General features: G+C 46.9%; 1 protein-coding gene and 1 long non-coding RNA gene across 6 annotated transcripts; one reads left to right on the forward strand and one right to left on the reverse strand.

Annotated features, from left to right (window-relative positions):
* Positions 1–6,000: 6,000 nt before the first annotated feature.
* LOC121191776 lies at positions 6,001–6,410 on the forward strand. Its single transcript, XR_005895137.1, has 3 exons — positions 6,001–6,037; positions 6,127–6,162; positions 6,374–6,410. It is a non-coding gene; the product is annotated as an uncharacterized LOC121191776 (long non-coding RNA).
* Positions 6,411–8,431: 2,021 nt separating this feature from the next.
* Positions 8,432–17,448, reverse strand: hsf1 (heat shock transcription factor 1). Of its 5 annotated transcripts, none has more exons than XM_041053162.1 (15): positions 17,022–17,448; positions 15,773–15,881; positions 15,396–15,532; positions 15,076–15,200; positions 14,435–14,510; positions 12,053–12,114; positions 11,727–11,805; positions 11,529–11,647; positions 11,261–11,445; positions 10,968–11,106; positions 10,663–10,734; positions 9,967–10,072; positions 9,807–9,860; positions 9,603–9,654; positions 8,432–9,216 (listed from the first exon to the last, which is right to left on the reverse strand). In XM_041053162.1, exons 1-15 carry the CDS (start codon positions 17,145–17,147, stop codon positions 9,029–9,031), a joined length of 1,629 nt encoding a protein of 542 aa, XP_040909096.1. In that variant the 5' UTR covers positions 17,148–17,448; the 3' UTR covers positions 8,432–9,028. The 5 variants fall into 5 exon arrangements, with proteins under 5 accessions (XP_040909096.1, XP_040909094.1, XP_040909093.1 ...); XM_041053160.1 differs by having other exon boundaries at positions 11,228–11,445; XM_041053159.1 differs by having other exon boundaries at positions 11,195–11,445.
* Between the last annotated feature and the right edge of the window lie 1,025 nt (positions 17,449–18,473).

An 18,473-nucleotide genomic window follows, 5' to 3' on the forward strand; every position in this document is an offset into this window, starting at 1 on the left:
CTAAATCTGAAATCTGAAATCTGACTCAGCTCTGATCAAGTCTGCGTCACTTTACTGAGTTCTACTGTTTAGTATTACAGTACTTCACTGTCTTTACTGTGGTACTATGTTCTTCTGTTTATAGAAAACAGTACGTTCTCCTCCTGTTCTCCTCCCAGGTTCTGCAGGTTCTCCAGCAGCAGCAGTAGAACTCTCTGGTGTTTCTGCTGCTCAGACTCAAGCTACAGGTAAACAACCAGTTATCTGAATATAACTTAAAGTAACGTTACGTTACGGGACGGGACGGGACGTGATGAGACGGGACGGGATGTCATCCCATGGTCTTCCTCACCAGCTGTCACAGGCCCAGTCATGGGTCTCGTGACACTTTTCACAGACGACTTTGTGTGACTGATGAAAAATGAACATTTTATTGACGTTTGTACGAAGACGACACCTGAACCTGGAATTTATCAGTCAACAGATTCATGAACGAAATGTGAACGAATGAATTAAAAACAGTGAACAGAAACATTTGTGTGCAGGTTCTGACGGAGTCAACTCCGAGTCCAATGGTACGTATCTGTCAAATCACTGTCAGGACATGCTGATCAATAACTTACTGATATCCTGCACACACACACGCACGCACACAGACTGGACAGCAACAGTTCAGCAGAACTCCATGAAACAGTAAATTTAGGACACGATCATCAATAGAATTGATCAGTGATTATTGTGAGGTGTGTTTCAGGTAACGGGCAGAAGCTGCTGAATGGAGGAGGAGGAGGAGGGGGTGGAGTTGAAAGTCAGACAGGTGAGCTGTAGGGGTGGGGCTACAAAACACTGACAGGTGAGACAACCTGTGAACTGAATGTCTCTGTCTCTCTCTCTGTTTACCTGTCTCTCTCTCTCTTAGGTGTGTTGGCTTCATTTGGGGGTGGAGTTTCTCACCTGGATTATACAGGTGAGTGTCCAGGTGAGGTCTGTCTACCATCACTCCTTCATCAGATCTGAGTATTGAGTATTGGTTATTGAGCTCCACCATCAGGATCAGCTCCCTCTGAACCTTCAGTCTCATGTTGAATGGGCAACAATCCACTGGTTTTCAGCAGAGTACCATGATCCCAGACTGGGAGCAGCTGTCTCCCACACGGCTGAGACGCACAGACATACACAGAATAACACGTTATCCCAGCACAGGAGAGCCAGGTCCTCAGGACAGACTCAGCAGTCCACTCAGCAGTCCCCCTACACCTGAAGGACCAGGGACACTTGTCTGAGGACAGTAAGGTTCACACTGTGTCCAGAGCGAAGAGCGACGGTCTGAGAGCAGTGGTAGAAGCCGTCAACGTCAAACTGGAACGACCTCTGTCGGCAGAGGAGGCGGCCTACAACACCCGTTCACACCAGGACTTGTGTGACCCTAACGACTCACATGACGGCAGGGTGGGACATGTGACCTCAGCGACCCTGAAGGTTCCCCACCTGTCAGTCAAAACTGAAGAGGTCTTTCAGATGACGGGGGGGGGGGGGGGGGGATGCACAGTCATACATCATCTCCAAGTCCACAAAACACATGGAGACAAGAACACACGGCTGGTTTACTGATCCAGGACCAGGACAGAATCCGGTCGGTCGGTCGGTCGGTCGGTCAGTGTCCTCGCAGCTTGGAAAAAACGAAATATTTTACATTAATCAGTTTTACAGCGTCTGTTCTTGACTTCAACGTAAAAACACGTCTTTACATGTTTACTCATCTGTTTCCTGTCTGTTCTTCTTCTTCTTCTCCTCCATCAGGGATCATGGAGCCGTCCAGTCACGACTTCCTGCTCGGCCTGATGGGTGAGTTCATCTCTCTCTGCTGCTTCAGCACCTCCTCTCCCATCTCCTACACATCAACTTCAAATTTTCCTTTCAAACCATCATCGGCAAACAGAGGAGTCAAATCAAACAACAGGTTAATACCAGGTGTGTTGGTCGGGCTGATGATGTCACAGGTCCACACTGTAAAACATCAAAGCATGGACACTTGCCGAGGACTGCGCAAGGTGGTGATGTCTCAGAAATAATTCTGACTGACTACAGGTTTAGTCATAATAACTAAAATAACTAGATCAGAGAGTGAGTCTGCTTCCTGAGCCCAGACTGGTTCCACAGGAGAGGAGCCTGACCGCTGAGCCTGACCGCTGAGCCTGACAGCTGAGTCTGACCGCTGAGCCTGACCGCTGAGCCTGACAGCTGAGTCTGACCGCTGAGCCTGACCGCTGAGCCTGACCGCTGAGTCTGACCGCTGAGCCTGACCGCTGAGCCTGACCGCTGAGCCTGACCGCTGAGTCTGACAGCTGAGTCTGACAGCTGAGCCTGACCGCTGAGCCTGACCGCTGAGCCTGACCGCTCCTGAGGGCCCCTGAGGGATTTTACAGGGAGCCAATGAAGAGAAGTTAGAACAGGAGTAACATGATCTCCTGCAGCCAGTCAGTGCTCTGGCTGCAGCGTTTTGGATCAGACATCCTGATAACAGGGACTTACAGTTGTCCTCAGCATCAGTCTGAGACAGGATGTTCCCGATCTGACTGATACTGTGCAGGTGAAAGAAGGCGGGGCTACAGACGAAAGAAGGCGTGGCTACATAGTGTTTTATATGAGAGTTATTAGATAAAGTAAAATAAAAGCCCGTCTGACTGCAGCTCAGATTACAGCAGCAACAATATGTCTCTGACACCTGACCTTCAGTTTGTCTGTTTCCAGGTGGAGGTGATCCATTCAGTCCAGATGTTCACATCAACGTCCCAGGTCTGATCTCAGATCTGTTTTCTAAGACACTCTGAGGACGAGACACACCTGTCACTAAATATGCAGGCTGAAAAATATACAAATGTCCTGTGTCCTCCTCAGTCAAAGAGGAGAGGACAGGTTCAAGATCCAGTCTGTAAAGATGATTGACAGCTCTGTCCCCCAATCAGACATCAACATGAGCCCATCCACACCTGATTGGACAGGTGCAAACAGGACAGATGTAATCAGGACAGGTGTGAACAGGACAGGTGTGATCAGGACAGGTGTGAACAGGAGGGTAAAGGTTTTTTTTTTAAATTCTATTCAATTTTATTTATATAGCATCTCAAAATTGTCTCAAAGCGCTTTACAGAACCAGAGTCTGACCCCAGATCAGCATGAGGCGACAGTGGCAAGAAAAAACTCCCTTTGAACAGGAAGAAACCTCGAGCAGAACCCGGCTCATATGGGGGATCCTCCTGCTGAGGGCCAGGCTGGGTGAGAGGAGGAAGAGGAGGAAGATAGGACAGCTGGGAATGGAGGAGAGGAGGAGAAGGACATGCAGCATATAGAACATGATACAGGAAGTGGACGATGTTAGAGGGACAGCATTCAGATCCCAGTTAGAGTGACAAATGTGATTTTGTTCAGTAAAAACAGGAAGCTGAGTTTTGATTTTGTCTTTTGACAGGTCACATGACTCCACCCACTCAGCAGGACTCAGGTGTGTAAACAGTCGTCCTGTCCTCTGGAGTCTGGACTCCTGAGCTCAACTCACCAAGACTGAAGTCCACAGCAGAGTCTGAACTGGGCTCACTCTCTCTCACTCCTCCTCCTCCTCTTCCTTCTCCTCACTTTTTTTTAAAAGATCAGCTGAATCATTGATCAGCTGATCAGTGATCAGCTGTAGCTACGTGATCAACTAATTGGTCTGTTTTTGTTTGTCAGTGATCAGCTCAGGTGTGACGTCAGCTTCATCTGCATATCCAAACAGCGGCTCCAGTGTGGATTCACCTGCAGGTAATGACCCCGCCCCCACAGGTGTCAGGTGATCAGAGAAGTGTTCGTTTCTGTGACACTCACGTGTCCTGCTTTCATCCTGTTGAAGATCTTGTTCATCAATCTGACATCAGCATCGACCAATCAGGGCCAGACCACACCTCTCTGAGCTCAGGACCTGACCATTCACTGTCCAGCTCTATCTCAGGCCCCTCCCACTCTGCAGCCCAGGAAGGTTGGTGTGCGAAGACTTTTACTGTGAAAAGCCAGGAAGACGTTTACTCTGAAAAACTAGACTTTTACTGTGAAAAGCCAGGAAGATGTTTACTCTGATGTGTGTTGTTTTCTGTCTGCTCTTCTTCATCAGTTGCAGCAGCTTCATCATCTACATCACACACCGAAGCTCACAGAGAACAGACAGGTAAACTCACCTGTACAGGAACACACACCTCTCACTGTCTGATAGGTCATGTGTTCACACACACACACAGCTTCCAGTTTCTCTGAGTCTCTGAGGTCACATGTTTTCATCCTACTGTTTGATGACATCATAAACTGAACCTCCTAACTGCTGCCTTCTGATTGGCTGATTGGAGAACTTTTTGAATTTATTTTTATTTTTTTTAATTACTTTATTGATTGCTCCTGGGGAAATGACTCTCTGCATTTTACCCAAACACACACACAAGCAAGCACATGCACAGAGACGCTGGGGCAGGGGGCTGCCCAGTGAGGCGCCCGGGAGCTGGGGTGGCTTGGTGCCTTGCTCAGGGGCACCACAGCCATGGTCGCAGAGGAGGCACGTCTCCTTCATCAAACCCACGACCCTCAGATCTCAGGCCGGTCCAAAACCCAAAGCCTCACCCTTAACATACTGCGCCATGAATAAGCAGGTGTACAGGTGTTCCACATAAAGTGCTGTGTGTGTGTGTGTGTGTGTGTAACTTCTGCCTCATGTTTTCTCACAGATGCAGGTGACTCACCTGATTCTAATGGTACGAGTTTGTTTTTCTTTGTGGAAATAAAATATTTTATAATATTAAAATGATTTGTGTGTTTATGATGTTTGTGTGTCTGCGGTACAGGAAACGGTCGACAGACTCTGCTCACAGACACAAACGGAGGTAAACTTTTATTTCTCCTTTAACTCCTCTTTCCTGACGGGACATAAACTCGGGGTTTAAAGTCTCGGGGTTTAACGTCTCGGGGTTCTGGTCCGGTCTCGCCCTGACTGTGTTCTGGTCTCAGGTCAGTTCTGTCTGTCTCTGCAGTGACCGAGCGAGCGGTTTCCTTCACTGACCTCGGGACTGATCTCACAGGTAAAGGCTGAGTTTGGACCTGATGGATCGTTATTGATAAACTGATTATTGATCTTTGTCAGACGCTCCTTGTGTGACGTGCAGTTTGTCAGGTACAGCTCATGGAGCACGCGACCCTCAGATCCGTATCAGGGTTAAACCTAAAACCTCTTTGGAAAATGTTGGATTTTACGTAACTTTTCATTATTTAGATTTGATTTTTTGATATTTTCATCTGAAGTTTCATCGTGTGGTTTCAGTTTGTTTTCCTGTGAAACATCTTCAGAAAGTTTATTCTCATTAGTCTGAGTCGCTTATTTCCTGATGATGGTGTCACCAGGTGTAGGAGAGTCAGTGACCAGTCACACGGACCTGACAGGTGAGAGGAACTGATCAGGTCTATTAATCCATACACTGATTAACGGAACTGATCCCTGACAGAAACCTGACTGTGTTCTGACTGGTTCCAGCTTCAGGTCTTGGACTGGGACATGAGGTCACAGGTAAGACTTGTTGCTATAACAACCACATGTCAACTCCCAGCATCAAGAGTTTGTTTTACCTGCAAGTCATGAACTTGTGTCCTGTCACGTGATCATTACAGAGTCGCCTCCCGTCGTCCTCCACGCCTCTGTAGACGGCTTCACACACACGCTGCACTCAGGTACACCTGTCCGTCTGCCTGACACACCCCTGCACCTCTGTTCACCTGTTGGTCACACACCTGTCTGTTTACCTGCGGGGACCCACCTCTCGTCCGTCAGTCATTCTGTTGTTTACGTGTTGTTGTTTTTCAGTTTCAGGTGTTTCCTCCTACGCAGACCTGGTTACGGTATCAACAGACTCCACAGGGACAGACGCAGGTAAGACCCGCCCTCCCGCACGGCCACCGGTGAGCGAATCAGGTTAAAGGTTCATGGTCGAACGTTAATGTCGTGTGCTTGTAGTTTCAGCAGATCCAACAGGAAGTCCACCTGAGTCCAGTAAGTTACTTTTATTTACACAGAAGAAGAAGAGTTTAGGTCGAGCGTATCAGGGTCTGAAAACGTGTTTATGTGTGTGTTTGTTTTAGGTCATCCAGCTGTGACAGACCACACACAGGCGGCTGGTAAATTTTACAGATGTTCAGTGTTCAACAAACCAGTTTAAACCAGTCTCTGAAACAGGTCCCAGTGTGAACCCAGTCCACGTTCCTCTGGTTAAAGGTTCTGTGGTGTGAACTGGTCGTGTTAATGAGCGCTGTGTGTTTGGATCTTACCTGAGATCAGGTGCTGAAGGCTTGTTTTTTCTCTTTTCTTGGTTCTGCTTGTTCTCTGCAGCTTCAGCCACTGAACAGTACAACCCATCTGGTCAGGGTCCTGAAGGTTCGTAGCACTCTGACCTCTGACCTTGTGACTTACATGTTCGCTTAACATTTGTTGTCACATTGAGGGAGCGACTGGAAATTTGTTAGATTTATTTTTGTTTTCATTATTTGTTCATTGTGACTCGTCTGTGCAGCCGAACAGACTGAAACCTGTAGCTGTGACGAATCACGGGATGGAACTGCAGACACATTAGAAAGCAGCAGACTTTTAAACTCTCACTGTTAAACCCTCGTGGTGCGACCACGTTTAACTTCCTGTAAACAGCGTGGACAGGTGACTGTACAGGGACGACCGATCAGTTCATGTGTGAATGTACCAGCTTTTATTAAACAGACTGATATAAAGCCTCTGAGTATCAGTACCAATGGATCATCCCTTTAATTTCAAACAATAGAAGTGTAAAAAGTATAAAATTCTGAATTGAGCGTTTTTCTGTCTCAGGTGCAGAAAATGTGGAACTGGAGGATACCTGCTGATTTCCACATCAAGCCGCGAATTCGATTCCTGCGCTACAGATTCCAGTGTACCGACCAATCAGCATGGCCCAGGAAATATGACCCCTCCCACTAGCTGTAGGCTCCACCCACTGAGCAGCAGTGGCTCATTGGTATTTTTGAAATATTTAAAACCTGGAGCTCGTTCATAGACGTTGGTTTTGTTTTAGAATCACTGAGTTGAAACAAACATGAAGTTTTGGCTGAAACTCGACTGTGATTCTGCTTTGACTCGATGACAGAACGTGACGTTACCTTCGCTGTCAGATCGTGAAATGTGATTTTAAACTTCTACAATAAATGTTTTTATTTTGAACATCAAACTGAGAATTAGTTTTCTTTCCAATCTGTTCATAAACAGGAAGTCACTGATCAGCACTTTCAACAGTTTATATCAATACATCACTCAGTTGGTTTAGGTCTGACCAATCAGATTGCTTTCAGTCTGTACACGTTAACAGTGAGTCCTCCATGAACGCAGACGTTAGACATGGAGTTCCACAAGGTTCAGAGCTTGGTCCAGTTCAGTTCACCTTCTATTTGCTTCCCTGAGGAAACGTTATCAGGAAACGCTCCATAAACTTCCACTGTTGCGCAGACGATACACACCTGTACCTGTGAGTGAAGCCAGACGAAGCCAGTCAGTTAGCTAAGCTTCAGGCCATAAAGACCTGGATGAGCAGTGATTTCCTGCTGTTAAACTCAGATACTGTGACTTACTGTGACTGACACTGACTGTAACACCTGTGTAACATCTCAAACATCAGACACATCAGGTTATTTCAGTTCTTTGTCCAGACTCCAGCTCTGAGTTCTGACAGGAACCAGGATCAGAGATCAGATTTCTCCTGCATTCGCTTCTCTGCTTTGGCTTCCTGTAAAATCCAGAGTAGAATTTAAAATCCTACACAGGCCTCAGTGTTCAGACACCATCAGATCTTCAGAGGCTCAGACAGATTAAACAGATTCCTTAAACTTATTTCATTGATTTAAATGAAAAATAAACAAATTAATGACAGAGGCTTTTCTACTGAAGGGCAGCCAGTGAATCTTGGTTTAGCAGAACAGCAGGAGTCACTTTAATATAAAATAAATAAACATCAAGCATAGAAATAAAAATAAAGCAAATAAAACTTGTGATTTTATAAGATGAACTTTCTTACATGATTTAATGACACCAATCCTCCACAGTGGTGTATATAAAGCATTTCACACAACACGTAACATTATTATTTTAGAGATTAACGCTGATGCTGTACTGGTGTGTGTTACACTTCCAGCAGGCTGTTTCCTTATGCAGCGGTGGACGTTATTGACGTGGATTGGTGAGGAGCTTTAAATTTTGCTGCTGCAAAGAATTGTGAGAAGGCACTGTCTCCTTTCCCCTGGTAAAGGAGGTAGGAAAGGAAGTAGTGAAGCACCCTCTGCAACAGAGAGGCCGAGCGGAGCTCATCACCACCGAATGAACATTTCTACGGTGTTTCCGAGGGAGACTGAACATGCGACGACACAGAAACACTGATAAACAAACCAGTTTAATGTGGATCAATCACACTGATCTGACACGGATCAGACAGACCGCATCCGTGATGTCCCCATGGTAACAGGTTATGGGGGGGGGGGGCTTCTCATTCATAATAATCTTTTCCAAAAATATTCAGATTCTCTTCGTTATATTTTCTACATGAAAACAAAGACAGCCATAAACTCTGACTTCAACATGCACAACAAAACACCTGGGTCACATGATCCAGCCTCACCTGTCCATGCACTTCATGTGTTGAGCGATGTCATCTACACTGACAGAGCTGCGTGTGATTGGACGGGCAGGTACAGACGTGACCCTGGTTCTCTGAAGTGTTTTTAAACAGCGAGCGTCAAACAAACGATTTGATTAAAGCAGCAAAGAAACGAAAGCTAAAATAAAAGAGAAGAAGACGACAGGTATATAAAGGGTTAATATGGATCAATAACATCTGCATACTAAAACCATGACCTCTGACCTACTCTGATCAGCTGATCCATTTCATCATTGTCTATTGCTGCTGCTGAGTCAGCACTCAGACTATCCTGTTGCTGTGGTTACTGATGAGTCATCACATTTTTGATGATGTCAGAGGTCAGAGTCCAGGTGGGTGTGTTTCAGCAGGGCGGCTGTTGTGTCATCAGTGGGCGGGTCTGAGGCGAAGAAAGGCTCCGCCTCCAGCTCCAGCAGGGACGGCAGGTCGGCCCCGCCCTCCTCCAAGCTGACTGGTTCAGACATCAAGACAGGTGTGGCCATGTACTGCACCAGCTGCTTCCCTGGACCAATCAGAGACCAGCAGTGAGTTACCGTGACAACGGGCAATCCAGATCCACTGTCACCAGGTTAATAGTGGGAAAAATCCCAGTTGCGTAGTGGGCGGAGCATGTACATGAGTGTCAGCGTGTTGTGTCAGCGTGTTGTGTCAGCGTGTTGTGCACCCGTGTTGTGCTGCCTCAGGACAACAACGCACCAACAATGTGCCTGACGCGCCCCAAACTCTCAGAGTGGACACGAAATGACCGTGTCAGTCTGAAACCAGCTACAATGCTCGCGCTGCGCTCGGCGCCGCTTTGCACAGGGTGTGCAGGGTGTGACCCCAGAAAACACACACAGGTAGGTTCAATTCAATTCAGATGTGTGTGTGAGAGAGAGAGTGTGTTACCTGTGTTGTTGGTGTTTTCATCACTTCCTTTAGGAGCTTCTTCAGACAGCAGCTGAGAGGAAACAGTGACATCGTGGTCAGACCATCGTGACACATCAACAACAGACCAACAGGATTTTTGTCAAAAACAGGTGTATTCATGTACATACACCTGTACACACCTGTATATCTGTTTATGGTAAAATTTTGTATGGCTGAACTCACAGTGTCCAAACTGTCGAGGTCAAAGTCTCCTGAAGAACAGGGGGAACTGAAAAACTAAACACAAATACCCATTAACACGTTCATATGTGAACACGTTCATATATGAACACATTCATATGTGAACACGCTCATGTTAAACACCACCCTCGCTGAGACTAACCTCGATGAGCGGGGAGGTGTCGAAGGTGAAGGTTTGTGTGTTCAGCATGTTCTGCAGGTTCTCTAGGCCGTTGTCAATATTGTCAACGTGGTCAGACAGTTCAGACCTGAGAGACAGACAAGACAGAGACAGACAGGATAGAGACAGAGACAGGACAGAGACAGGACAGAGACAGGTATCACGTGAAGCTGCTTCATCAGTCTGGAGTTGTTCTGTACTTTTCTTCTTGTCCTCAGTCCGACTCCGCGTCCGACTTTGTCCACACTTTGACTTCCTGTCTGTGGCTCTCAGCTTTAAACGTTCTGCTTCCTACTGAAGACTCAAACCTTTACAAACACCTCACAGATAAAACTCACTAAGACCTGTTCAAAGGTGGACCGGGGTCTGCCCACAGGTACTCCGATCAGCCAATCAGGAAGCTGACAGATCTGTCATTTTGGAAAACTATGGACGTTCCTCTGTTAGAACGGCCCATACGGTTTGATTCTAACGCCATGTCGGTGAATCCACAGAGCAGCTGGTCAGACAGGAGGACGCCGTTCGTCCATCCAGCAGCTGATTATCGTTCGCCGGGATTGGCTGAGGGTCGAACTGAGCGTGTGCACGAGGACGAGAAGGAAAACACAGAATCTCCAGGGTCACACTTCAGAACTGACCATTTCAGAATGTTGATCATTTATAGATTCAATGATTCACTTGTCAGCTTGTGTTGATACGAAGCACCAAACGTCAGGTGAGAGTCCACCTGCAGAGGGAGGGGGGCGGGGTCTGAGGGAAGCACAGGGGTTTTAATGACACACCTGATATTCAAAAAGTCTAAAAACCTACAGTGAAGGTAAAAACACCTGGATCACAGTCAGTGTTGTTTAATACCACTGAAACTGATGGATGTACACAGCACAGGTCACTGAGGGCGGGGTCAGCAGGTGTGGGGCAGATGTTAGCAAGTAGATAACAGCTTGTAACACTGAGACCTGACAAACAAAAGGTGTGACACTTACCTGTCAATACAGGCGATGGTCTGACATCTCTGCTGAGCTGTGGTGGGGCTGGGGTTTGGGATGGGAATGGAGGCAGGTGATTGGTTGGTTGGGGCAGATGGGAGGGGCTCTGAGGAGGCGGGGCTCTTTACAACAATGGCTGTGGGAGAAAGAGAGAGACAGGTTGAACTGTTAGGAATCAAACTACCAACCAGCGCTCTGTCATGGCTGGTGATGGGGGTGTGTACCTGGTGTAGGGTTGGTGGCGGGGGGGTGTGTACCTGGTGTAGGGTTGGTGGCGGGGGGGTGTGTACCTGGTGTAGGGTTGGTGGTGGAGGTGTTGGGAGACGGCTGAGTCTCGTTGTCCTGTAGGATGGAATTGATGAAGGTGGTGGGGGAGAGAGGCGTGTCTACAGGTGTAGCCCCACCCTCCAGAACAGGACACACCTCCACCTCTGGACTGGACGGCTCCTCTTTGACGTTAACTGACTGGCTCTCTCTGAAGGTAAAAAACAGCATTCGTGACTGCTGACAGGCCAATCAGCTACTGACAACAGGAGGCATTATCTGATTGGACCTCACCCTGCGTCCGTCCAATCGCTAACCACATTCTCTGCAGTGGGCGTGGTCACCTCAGTGATGTCAGAGATGATCGGTCCAGAGGTCACCGGGGAGTCGGGCGGGAACAGACTAGCTGCAGCCTGAAGAAAAAATCCTTCATCAAAACGAGTACTGCATCACCTGATTTGACCTCAGACAGGTGAGCCAGGGCCAGGTTACCTGCATGTGCTCCAAAGAGAACTGACGACTGTATTTAGGCATGGAGTGGGCGGAGCTGGAGTCGTTGAGCATCAGAGGACTGAGGAGAGAGAAAGTAAAGCTGATCGTCTCACAGCTGGAAACATCTGGTTTAATGTTCACACTGAGAGCTGCTGTATAAAGTTTCAGAAAGACTGAAGTCAGTGTGTGTGCTGTCTATAGTAGTGTGTACTGTCTGTAGTACTCTGTGTAGTGTCTGTAGTAATCTGTGTACTGTCTGTAGTACAGTGTGTAGTGTCTGTAGTAATCTGTGTAGTGTCTGTCGTAGTATTCGTGGTGAAACTTGCATCTTCCTTTTGACTCCCAGGATCCTGTTGGTTTGGACCAGAGACACCAGAAAGTGGATCAGCTGCAGAGAGAGAGTCGTCATTAGTTCAGGCAGAAGCTAAGCTAGCATGCTAACACTGTGATGGCTCCGTTAGCACCGTGGGCTAACAGAGGCATGCTAACAGTGTGATATGGCTCCGTTAGCACTGTGGGCTAACAGAGGCATGCTAACAGTGTGATATGGCTCCGTTAGCACTGTGGGCTAACAGCCTCCATCAGACTGACCGACACAGTGACACGCTAGCACCTGTGCAGCCTGCTCAGACTCCGCGCTGCGCTGACTCCGCGCTGCGCTGACGGAGTCAAACATCATCTCTGTGTGGATGGGCATGAAGCAGATCACAGGCTACAACATCAAAGATCGTCAGCAGGACGGCAGCCTGGAGAGAGCCAATGAGCTGAATCTCTTTTTAACAGGTTTAGCACTGGACCCCCTGCTGGCTCTCCCCCCTCTGGAATAGTCCTCACACCCTCATTGTTACCTTCTTGTCCCTTCCCTTGTTACATTCCCCACCCCCCACTGTGCTCGTCTGATAACGACCCCCCTACCACAACCCCCATGACTGTGACCACCGGCCTCGTGGGGGTGGATGATGCTGTCACCTATCTACTACAGCGAGCTCATTCTCATTTGGATGGAAGCACTGTGAGGATCATGTTCTTTGATTTCTCCAGTGCTTTTAATACCGTCCAACCTCTTTTGCTGAAAGAGAAGCTGCTGGGGATGGGTGTCAGTGCGTCTATGGTCTCCTGGATCTCTGACTATCTGTCAGATAGGCCTCAGTTTGTACGGCTGGGGAGCTCCCTGTCTGATATGGTGGTGAGTGATACAGAAGCCCCACTGTACTGTACTGTCACCGCTGCTGTTCACTCCGTACACCTCTGATTTTCAGTACAACACAGAATCGTGCCACCTGCAGAAGTTCTCTGATGACACTGCAGTGGTAGGTGTATTAGAGATGGACAGGATTCAGAGTACAGGCACCTGGTGGATAACTTCGTGGAGTGGTCCAGCAGAAATCATCTGCTCCTAAATGTCAAGAAGACCAAGGAGATGGTCGTCGACTTTAGGAAGACCAGAACTGCAGCCAGACCCAGACCCATAATCATCATGGGGGAGGAGGTCGAGACAGTGGAAAAGTACTTAGGTGTCCACTTGAACCGTAATCTGGACTGGAAGACCCACACCGATGCTGTATACAAAAAGGGGATGAGTAGACTCTATTTTCGGAGGAAGCTCAGATCTTTCAGTGTGTGCAGCAAGATGCTGAGATCTTCTGCCAGTCTGTTGTTGCAAGTGCCATCTACTGTGCTGTGGTCTGCTGGGGGAGCAACATCAGTGCTGGAGAGGGCAGGATGAACAAGCTCATCCGTAAGGCCAGCAGCATCATTGGTCAGGACATGGAGACGTTTGAGTCAGTGAGGGACAGGAGGTCACTGAACAAACTGCTCTCCATCATGGACAATCCATCACACCCCCTCTACAGCACACTACAGAGACAGAGGAGCTCGTTTTCTAACAGACTCATTCAGCTCCGCTGTCGGAAGGAACGGTTCAGGAAATCATTCTGACCGTTTGCAATACAACAGCTCACCTCTGTGTGACAGATGAACACTTCAGCACAGCTGTGAGTTCACTGTTACAACTATGTGTATATGTATATTATGTGTACATAACTATACACTACTGCACAACTGTACATATCACCATTAGAGAACCATGGCTCTATTTATCTATTATAAATGTACATACTGCACACCTGACAGATTATATTTTTTACATTGTATATATTATTGTACATATTATTCTCCTCCCTGTTTTTATTTTATTTTTTAATTTTATATTTTATCTTATTATTATTATTATTATTGTTATTTTTCTTGTCATATATATTTATATATATATACATTCACTCTTTATGTCTTTATATTTTGTTACACTGTATTTTGTAGAGTTGCTAAGTGCTGCCGGTTTGCTGCCAACTTGTCCTTTCCTTTCTTTTTGTGACTGTTTTACTTGCTGCTGTAACATAACAATTTCCCTGAGGGATGAATAAAGTATATCTATCTATCTATCTCCACACATTCCTGTCATTTTTTAATCAACATCACATTTTACTTCCATCTTTTATGTTTTCAAAACGTTTGGTCTGTGTCTGCAGTACATCTGCACTGTGTACTCAGTGTCCTGTGTGTGTCCTGTGTATGTCCCGTGTGTCCCTGCTGTGAAGTGACCCTGGATGCTTCACACTCACTGGCACAGAGGACAGAGGGGACACGCTCAGAGGACCAGACTCTGTATCAGGATTGAAGTGTTTCTGTGTAGTTGTACTCAGACGTACCTTGTTGACGACTTTCTGTTGTTGAGCATGTTTCTGTCTCAGGACGGCCACCTCCCGCCACAGAGCCTCATTCTCACTGCAACACAGATGTACAGTGTGCTCAGGTAGACAGACAGACAGACAGACACACACACACACACACACACACACACACACATACACACACACACACACATCTCCCAGTTTCTCTGAGTCTCTGAGGTCACGTTTTCATCCTGATGTTCGATGACATCATAAACTGAAGCTCCTCACCTCCTATACACTGCACTGCTGCCATCTGATTGGCTGATTGGAGGGGTGTACAGGTGTTCCTCATGAAGTGCTGTGTGTGTGTGTATATGTCTATACGCACACACATACATGGATATATAGATCCACGTAGATGCCGTACATACAGAGGTTCATACTGAGACCTGCTGACTGCTGCACTGAAGCCGGACTGATGCTGCACTGATGCTGCACTGAAGCCGGACTGAAGCTGGACTGAATGGGTTCTGGTTCTGATCTGCAGTGTTGAGGTTCTGCTGTTAATGTTTCCTGATGTTGATCTCAGAGTCGATGGTTTCCTGTTTCCTTTGTGTGAATCCTACAGTTTTCTAAACGCAGCTCGTGACCCAGCCTCGATCCGGTTCTGGTCTTACTGTTTCATGGCGATGATCCTGGAGTCGATGGTTTCCTGTTTTCCCTTCATCAGCTGCACGTCGTTCAGGATTTTGTTTACTTCATCAGCAGAGATCTTCACTTCTTCCTGCCGCACTGAGGAGACCTGAGCCAATCACAGCACACAGAAACGGTTACCAGGGAGACTGCAGGTTTACAGGCTTATTTCTACAGGTGTGTCTCTGCTACAGATATATACACTGATGACTTTGTCCCGTTAAGACAAAGTCATCAGTGTATATATCTGTAGCAGAGACACACCTGTAGAAATTTGTGTGCAGGTGTGTATACAGGTACGTACGTTGGTGACTTTGCGTTTGATGTTCTCCAGCAGCTGTTCTTGTCCTCTGATGAAGAACGGATGTTGGAACTCCGTGTCGTCTCTCTCTGGTTTCAGCAAACCGCCCTGCTCGATGTGCACCACCTTACGGAAGCCATCTGTACAGAAGTCCATTCACAAAACAGCAGAGTTCACATCATGACAAACGCGCAGCAGCGTCTGCTCACGTGACGTTCACCTCCTCTCTCAAACCATCGCTCTACACACACACACACGTGTTCAGTGACAGCAGATCCTCCTCAGCGAGCTCTCAGAGGTTCCCACGGGTAGAACGTCTGCCGTGTGCTGTGCTGGGAGGATCTGATCTGGGATCTGTCGCTGACGCTGTTTATACTCACACATGTTCAGCTGTCTGATGAAGCTGGCCATATTGTTGTGTTTGAAGAACTTTGGTAGAACTTCTTTAGAGAACCGACCCTGATCAAACACATGGAAGCTGGTTCCACTCTGAAACACACAGATAAACATCAGCATTATCACTATAAACACACAGACAACAAACCAGGATCAGTTCCAGTTTAACCATCTGAGTCTGGTTTGGTTTAACTGGAGCTCCTCCACATTCTGTTAAACTCCTTATGTACCATACTCCTTTTGGACTCTTGTTTGGTTCTGTATTTTCTGTTTTATTTTGAAGTCATGTTCCCAGTTTTCCCTGCTTGCTTCCTGCCTTGTCTCGTTTCCCACCCTGTTGATTGTCAGCTCCGCCCTAATGTGAACCACCTGTTGCTAAGCCCAGTATATGTGTCTCACTGTGACCACAGGAACCAGGACAGACAAACTGGCAGAGCTCTGTTTTCCTCCGTTGTGGATGTTTTTTGCTTTTTGCTTTTGTTTCCTGGCGTCACGAACTTTCTGCCACTGGCCAGTTAAACAAAAGGACACTGTCAATCATCAGTCCATCTGGTGGTGTCTGCATTGGAGTCCTTCCCCTGGGTTTCTTGCTACAGCAGCTTATAACAATATTATAACAGAGACACAGTCAGACCTGAGAACTGCTGAAATCAACTTTGTTAAAATCACTTAGTCGTTTTCAGAGTAAAATAAAATATTAGTTTTCTATCCGAGCTACGTGAACGAACACGGAGAATCGACGAGAACTGAAGGAAACAAACACGTTTGAAGACACGTAGAATCAATAATCATTAGTTACTACTACTTTTACTACTGTCATTATTACTGTTACTGTTTCTAAGGTTATAATTATTTACTGTGTTCACTGGCATCTGGAATTGTTGTTTTGTTGTTGTCCCTTTAGCTGCTCTGAGACAGACTGTGACCTTAAACGGCCAGAAAAAAAAACAGTTCAGCTGTTCATCTCTGACACAAAGCGGCAGCTGATGGACACCTGGCGGACAGGTGAGGGTGAGGGTGAACATTAAACTGCTCTGATCTGACTTCTCTGTGCTGATGACCTCATTATCTCTGATCTGCTGTTAGCATGTTAGCTCAGGTGATGTACGTCCCGTCAGAGACTAACGACTAACAGCTATTAACCCGTGACTGTCTGAATACAGCTTTACTGCTCTCCCCGTCTGCTGCCTCCGACCTGTTAACCGCTAGTTCGGCGCTAAACTAAGCGAGTACCGGGCTCCAGCAGATGAGCGGGTCGGTGTCCGGGTCCTCCACCAGAGTCCACAGTTTGGTGAGGAAGGCAGGGACGTTCCCTCCGCTCTGCCCCACCCCACCTCCACCTCCTCCGGGATACTCCATCAGAGAAATAAAATCGAATTTACACCGGATTAGTAATCTGAAACACCGAGGCTAATCTGAGCTAACAGTGCTACTTGTTAGCATTCTGTTAGCTCCACCCGCCACTCAAACTATCGAACAAACCGCAACAGGAAACCGGACAGATGTGGTCCCGGTCACCGAGGGGTGTGTCCCGCTGCTGGACTCTGTCGGTTTCCTCTGGTCTACAGGCGGTTTATTAAAGTCTGTTCTGATTTAAACGCCGCGGTGGAAAATTACAACAAACCCCAGCAAACTAACAACTGCGTAGCGAGCTGCTTGTCGCCTCCTGATGACGTTAAGGTAAACGTAACGTACACGTTGGTCGCGTTATGACGTAGAGACGTAATCCGGACCGTCAGTTTTGAACTGAATAATCCGCAGTAAAACTTGATGATTTTCAGTTACAATAAGCCAAAATAAATAATAAACATTTAATGTGATGTATGTGTTGTACATTCTGAATTCATTTTACACACAAGTTTACATTGTTTTGGTAAAAAATTAATTTAAGCAACAAAACAAGCTGAGGAGCCGGCTCTGTTAACCGAGCTGGAATTCCCATCAGTACACCGGACACCGCTGAGAGGACGGGCCAAATCCGGTTTCACGTGACTTCCGCCGGGCACGCACCCACTAAACATTAGACGTCTGATGGACGTACAGATCGTGTCTATTTTGCATCCGTTGGTCCATGACCAGTTCTGGACATTTACACGACGTACAAACTAGGTCCGATATTTGGACGTCTAACCACGACTCCAGTTGGACGTCAATATGCAGTTCAACATGTGAACGTCGGACTAGGTAACTTTTTTGGACGTCACGTGGACGTCTGAGACAGGTGCAGGAAATTGACATTGTGAGGGTGGCCGAGATACCCGGTGTATAACAATGAGTTGCAGCAGTCTGGAGCAGTTCCCAATTCCATTTTATTTGTTAAAAATGAGAATCTTGCTCAGAAACTCCAATGTAAAAATTCACATTGGGCTACCTGAAAGAGAAAAGTAAGCAAAAAAAGAAAAAATAATATCAAAAAGAACTCCCTTCTCAAAAGAATCAAAGTAATACACACAAAAGAATTCACTCTAACTGCCTTCCTGGCTATACCCTTAAACTTGGGCCCACGGCAGGAGCTACATTCTGGAGCTGTGTTTGGGAGCTGTGTTTGGGAGCTGTGCTTCTCTTCTCTCAAGCCTCCCAACCACCACAGCCTCCTCACTTTTATACTGGTGGACCGTACATTCCCAGTTAATCAAAATCAATTATGTCCTCCATCACACTTACAGTAATTGCAATATCAAATAA

This window comes from Toxotes jaculatrix, chromosome 13 (assembly GCF_017976425.1).
Source record: "Toxotes jaculatrix isolate fToxJac2 chromosome 13, fToxJac2.pri, whole genome shotgun sequence".
NCBI lineage: Eukaryota > Metazoa > Chordata > Actinopteri > Toxotidae > Toxotes > Toxotes jaculatrix.

What these genes read in the sequence shown, in the direction of transcription:
- hsf1 (XM_041053159.1), bottom strand. Translation starts at nt 17,147, where the DNA reads ATGGAGTATCCCGGAGGAGGTGGAGGTGGGGTGGGGCAGAGCGGAGGG. An exon ending in AGGATCATCGCCATGAAACA is followed by an intron (nt 14,511 to 15,075) that starts GTAAGACCAGAA and finishes TCTGTGTTGCAG; the next exon opens with TGAGAATGAGGCTCTGTGGC. An exon ending in ACACCTCCCCGCTCATCGAG is followed by an intron (nt 9,861 to 9,966) that starts GTTAGTCTCAGC and finishes ATTTGTGTTTAG; the next exon opens with TTTTTCAGTTCCCCCTGTTC.